Below are 6,000 nucleotides of genomic sequence, written 5' to 3'. Positions count from 1 at the left end.
TGGTATTTTGCAGCACTCAGCAATGTGGAGTAGGCTTTCGCCTGCCAAAGAGAACACTCACAACCCCATTTATCTTTATCTTTTGATATTAAATCCAAGACGAGTCAATCATCAGTGTAGACAAAAATTTTTTTTCTGTGAACTTTATTTCAAAACCATTGAAACAATGTGAGCATACTTCATTTATAAATATTCCCATTTAAATAATGAGAGCTTATATATTTTCAGTCTCAGCAAAAGGACTACATTGAAAGGTAGCACACCAGTCCAAATTAAATTGACTCCACAGATATTAAAAACTAGGCTCTTTCACAGACATTGCTACTTCTTTTGGGCCCTCTTAAATTAAATTAAACAGACCAATCAAACAAACAAATAAATAAATAAATAGTTAAGTGGTTGCTCATCAGAAGCAAGGAACAAAGGACAGAGGGTTTCCTTGAACCACGTGTGCCATGGTTTCTGTCAGGCTGGCTTTGAGTGTGTTGGAGAGGTGAGGATTGCCCTGGGAAGAGAGAGCTGATCCTCCCGGCAGGTGGGCAGATCTCCTTATCCCTACCCCAGGGAAGGCAGCTGGGCTGTTAGTGTAGACAACAGCAAAGCCCAGCCTGCAGCCCATTCAAAACCCTTCCTGTCCTTTCCCGTCAGCCTGCATTCAGCACCCTTGGACCCTCTGGCTGCAGCTCCCTTTAGGAAGACAAGAAGTGCACGGTGAAGTCAGTTATATCCTGGCCGCCTCTGGTGTTTCCCAGGAAGATGGGCATGTTTTGCGCTTGAGAGGTGCTGATGTACCAGTTGGGGAACTGGGCAGACTCAAATTCCATCTTCTTTTTGATTTCTATCTTGTTGAAGACAAATCGCTTTTCCATCTTCCTCTTTGGGTAGTTTTTGGGGTCCACTCTCTGCAGCAAAAGAGAAATAAGACGTTTTGTGATGGAAGGGACAAAGACATTGCTGTAAAGATGTCCTCTGGGTCGGCTGGAGAGGAAGTGGCTGAGTAGACTACAGGACAGGAACCAGACTCCTGAGTTATGTTCCGGACCTGCCTTTCTGTGTGGTTACTGAAAGAGCCCTTCTTCTTTTCTGAAACTTAGTTCCAAATGCTCACAGCATAATGTAAGTGAGAATATTTTTAAAGAGTGAAAATGAGGCCAGAACTTTTTGGAGTACCTAGTTTCCAGGGGCTTCTGCTGTATTCTTCCTTATGGCCTGGCTAGAGTGACATTAACTTGGAAATGAAGCTTTTGCTGGGAAAGCTGGAGTTGGCGGTGGCAGGAGGGGGCAATTGGGGAGTGTAGTGGCGATGATGATAAGTCCCTTCAGTGGATTAGTTCCTCAAAGTGTCATCTGTCAGATGAGAGCAACTCTAACAATGCATAATCTGTTGGGGGGTTAACAAAAGCAGGGCATAATAACATCAACAAAGTGATTTAGTTTTCTACAGTGGGAGTGAAGGTTGCATACAGTTAAAACGTATATTAAATTTATTTACACTGATGCAACGCTGTTGAGTAGACCTGCTCCTACATTTTCGGGGGTGGGTTGGGGGCAGGGAGAAGTGATAGTGGGAGGCTGCCAAGAGCTTCAGTCCCTGACACTCACCTCCAGCTGCAGGGTGGGCCTCTCATCCTTCATCACACAGGACAGGTACAGATTCTTTCCCTTCAGGCCCAAGGCCACAGGTATTTTGTCACTGTTTTCTTCTCCTTGCACAAAACTCATGGAAAACACCACTGAGGAAAGGAGAGTCTTGTGGTTAGGGACACAGCAGTGCAGAGCCAGCTCAACCCCCGGACCCCCTGGACAGGACACGTACAATCTAGCGTCCTCCGTGGGAACCCACAGTGAGGTTCCTTTGGCCTGACAGACGGGCTAACTTGGCTCCTCACAGACAACAGTAGGGTCAGTTTGTTGATTCAGGGTTTCCCCAGAAAAGGTCCAAGGCTTTCTCAGGTCCTCATAGCAGTGGCCATGAAGAATAAAGGAGGGCCTACATTCTAAATGCTTGGCAGCGTGCCCATCTGCGTGAGCAGAACAATTCGATCAGTATGGAAAGCGAGGAAAGAGGTGAGCTGAGCCTCTGCAAGAAGCAGGCACCAGAGCTCTTTTAGGAACATGGAATAGCTGGTGGGGAGAACTGGGAGAGGACAGACTTGGCTAGGAAAAGTGGCTCCAAAGAGAGACACTCGATTTTGATCTTTCTTAGTCACAACAGTCTCAAGTGGGCCCTGGGGCCAATGTCACCTCCCCGTTCTAAAGAAACAGGATTCCCTTGGCCTGGCTGAGAGCAGGAAGCTTTCCCTAGTGACGCCACCCTCCAGTGTCGCTGCTCCCTTGCCCGCCCACAGCCCTGCACATGGGCTCCAGCCTCAGTGGCACGGTGCCAGGCAGATCCTCACAGCTTATGATGAGTTCACCACATGGAAACATCTGCCAGTTACAGCAGAAAGATATAAGCTCCTACTGGTCAGTAAAATTTCCCCACAAGGCCCCATCTGGAACTGGGGGGAAGGATGTTGGGGAAAGTGGGCAGGGCTGGGTCCAGGGATGGGCACGTTATCACTTCACCACTGCAGTTCCCACCTCAGAAAGAACCCACAGGCAGTTAGGGCATGCCCATCAAATGGCTGCATGTCCTGGAAGCGTTGACATGGCACTCTGCCTAAGTGACTCAGCTGGATGTGGTCCTGGCAGTGCCTGAGCCATCTAATTTCTCGAACTCACACCTCTTGCTAAAAAAAGCACATACCCACACAATCTAACTGGCCTCATTGCTAGGACCAAAGCAAAAGTGTATATATATTTTTTATATGTGTCTTTTCTCTTAGGTTGATCATTTGCCTTAACATTCTACTTTGCCCAAAACACAGAGAATTAATAATCTGCCAGGAGGCCAGGAAGGGAAACCAAGGTGTCTCCAGTTACCTTGTTGGTTCAGATCCTGTCCCTGGAGGTGGAGGGCGTTCAGCTGGTATGGGCCGGACATCACCAGGCATTTCTGTTGTGTGTCCTGGAGTGTGCAGCTCAGCGACCGCACAGGAGCATCGCACACAAAGCCGTCGTCCCATGTGTCGAAGATGATGGGTTCTGAAACGTGCAGCACATATACTGTTTAGGCATAAAATCAGAAGGGCGGGCTCATTGATGTGAGGCAGCAGAATTTGGTTTCTTGGAAGACATTTGAGCATGTCCAATCAGAGCCGGATTACAACATCGGTGGGGAGGAAATCGGGAGTGGGGCGGGTAGGAATGCTGCATCTGGCACCATAAGACGTGGGTTCAAGCTTTGGCTCACTGTGGACTAGCAACAGAGCTACTCATGTGCAGTAGCAATAACACCAGCCCAACAGCGGGGTGGGGAGGCTGGCAGGGGACAATTTAAGTGAAAGCACACCGAGAATGGTGAGGAAGTTGCAAATGCCAATCGTTATCGAGGTCTTCTTTTAAGAATAGTTGCAACCAAAGAGATGATTGACTTGGTTTCTAAGCTTCTTTGTTTTCTTCTCATTGCTGGGCCTTCTACCTCTAAAGGGCTTCAGCCCTGGGGAGTTTAGCTGACCGTTGCCTGCTGGCCCCTGAGAAGGACGTAAGCAGAGATCTGCCGCCTGCTCAGCTGTCGCTAAGTACCTTCTTCAAAGATGAAGGGAAAGAAGGTGCTCAGGTCATCCTCCTGGAAGGCCTTGGGGCAGACAGCTGCCTTGTTCCTCAGCTTCTCCATAGACACGATGACCGACACGACCTGCCTGAAACTCTTGTTGTAGTGCTGGTGGGAGACGTGTAGCTGGATGCCACCATCCGAAAGGCAGAGGTCCAGGTCTTGGAAGGAGCACTGTGGGGAAAGGGGGTGAGTGTGGTGAGGTGGTCCGGCCAGCAAGCTCCTGCTTCGACAGCAGAGAGGAGAAAGGGGCCTCAGAGATAACCCAGCTCCTGACAATAATCCTTGTCTCTCTGAAGCCCAGAGAGGTAAATGGCTTTCCCAAAGGCACATGGCAAGTTAGAGGAAGACCCCAAACCAGAATGTGGGCTTTCTGACACCTTCTATTCTATTCTTCTAGAACAAATCCCATTTCTACCTTGTTTATCTTTTTTATACATGCCCCACCTACACCATACAATTATCCCGTCTTACGTTTTGTGTCTTTTTTTGTGTCTTACATTTAGTGTCTTTATGTCACTAATACTCTAATAATTTGAGGTCAAACAGCAAGTGTTCTTTCAAATCTCAATTAATCTCTTTGTTTACATCATCTATGTCTTCTTGTCATAAGCTACATCCCAGGGAGCAACTACTATCCTACCCTCAAGGGGGTAGACATATATTAATTCTTAAGGTCATCTTCTCTGGTTTTAGAGTTTAACTCAAGTGATTAACTTAGGCTGAACCCATCCCCTAGAAGGAGACTCAAACTTGTGTTGAAGATTCGGCTGATTTCCTAGTGTGAAACAGCAAATGTTATCACCACCACATCCTCCTCCCCGCCCCCAAGCATGGCCACCATGGCCAGGGTTAGGGAGTGGCTGTGGTGGTTATGGAGGCCAGGTCAGCACGTGATGCAGCCCATATCTGTCTCACTGGAAGAGGTGAAAGCTATTCCATCACAAAATGCCATAGGGACAAAGTGGCCCAGAACACTTTTCTTTGAGCTTTCCCTATGTCAGAGCCCCTCCATAGGTTGGGAGCTATGCCCATCATCTTACCTTCATCTGTTTTGGGCCATCGACTTCAAAGAACAGGTCATCCTCATTGCCACTGTAATAAAAACAAAGACATGGCTCAATTATGTCTCCTAAACAGGGTTATTTTTCCTTCCCTGAATACAAGTCTTCACTATTTTCTTAATAGAAATCTACAAATAGCATGTTATTCAAATCTGCCTGAAGACTCCTGGCAAGTTCCAGGTGATATGTGGAGGCAGACTCTGAGCTTGGCAGGTAGACACCCCAGGTGCTCCCTGTTGGATCCTGAGACATAGCCTCCAGCCCAGCAGAGTCTGCTAAAACCTGAGCTCTCCCTCTCCTGCAAGCCAAGCTCTGCCAAGGGGTTCTATGTATTATCTACTTGGAATCTTTTCTTCCCATCTGCCATCTGCAGGATGCCCCTGCAGAACAGCGTCCAGATGGCCTTGGGGTCCCACGGCTGGACTTGCAGTGGGAAATCAGTCTTTAAAACAGGTTTACTCGGAAGACTGTTTGCCACTGAAAGAGGCAGTTTTGGGGACAGGTCTGGTCTACAAGCACAGATAACATTCCACTCTTGAAAGAGGATCCCTGCCCACGTTGTGGGTCATGGTCCCTCCACTGACCTGTAGTAAGCCATCATTTCACTGGCGGGTTCGGGTACTGCTGCCATGGCTGCTTCAGACACCTGTAAAGGGGAGAAAATGAGTGACCCCTTGCAGTGCCACTCCCCATGAAGGCTACTTCTCTACATGTGAATTTCCCATAGCGTCTAATACCTGGCAGGCATGCAAAGAAACGGTCTCTGAATGAATGAATGAATGCATGAAAGAGAGATTCTTTGAGTCTAGAGAAAAAGCATTTGATAAACCGAACCCAAACCAGAAGCATACTTGCTAGGAGACCTGGAGCAGAGAGAGTTTGACACTGATCTCTCAGATGCCAGCTGCTAGATAAGTAGTATTCACTCCCAGAATATTTAAAAAGTCATAGCATTACTACACATAACATTTTGGCAAAAAATCCAGCCCTCAGGGAGAGAGTGAGGGAGGGATGGATGAGGAGAGAGGGAGAGGGGGAGAAAGAGGCAAATAGAGAGAGAGCGAGAGACTCCCTTAGTCCCTCGCTGTAAGGAAGAGCTAGTTAAAGTCATACTTCAGCAAAGAAGACTGGAGAGAATCCCAGAGTGGCCTGTCGTGCCTTGTGCCTCGTGCCTCAGAGAGGTTTGCTACTTGCCAGTTTCATCCTCGCTGTTTTATGGCCTTCAAAAGCAGAAGTGGAGAGCTGAGAAATTTCCCCTTTGAAGAATTGATTTTGCAAGCA

At 47.8% G+C, this 6,000-nt stretch overlaps 1 protein-coding gene across 1 annotated transcript; it reads right to left on the bottom strand.

Annotated features, from left to right (window-relative positions):
* Window positions 1–277: 277 nt before the first annotated feature.
* IL1B (interleukin 1 beta) lies at window positions 278–5,938 on the bottom strand. The gene is made up of 7 exons (XM_012742830.3): window positions 5,833–5,938; window positions 5,304–5,365; window positions 4,699–4,750; window positions 3,628–3,829; window positions 2,926–3,087; window positions 1,603–1,733; window positions 278–902 (listed from the first exon to the last, which is right to left on the bottom strand). The coding sequence occupies exons 2-7, from the start codon at window positions 5,348–5,350 to the stop codon at window positions 690–692; spliced, it is 807 nt and encodes a 268-aa protein (XP_012598284.2). The 5' UTR covers window positions 5,351–5,365; window positions 5,833–5,938; the 3' UTR covers window positions 278–689.
* Window positions 5,939–6,000: the final 62 nt, after the last annotated feature.

The sequence above is a fragment of the Microcebus murinus genome, chromosome 3, assembly GCF_040939455.1.
Source record: "Microcebus murinus isolate Inina chromosome 3, M.murinus_Inina_mat1.0, whole genome shotgun sequence".
Lineage (NCBI taxonomy): Eukaryota > Metazoa > Chordata > Mammalia > Primates > Cheirogaleidae > Microcebus > Microcebus murinus.
Note: the sequence above shows the minus strand (reverse complement) of the source record. Positions and strands in the feature narration are given on the sequence as shown.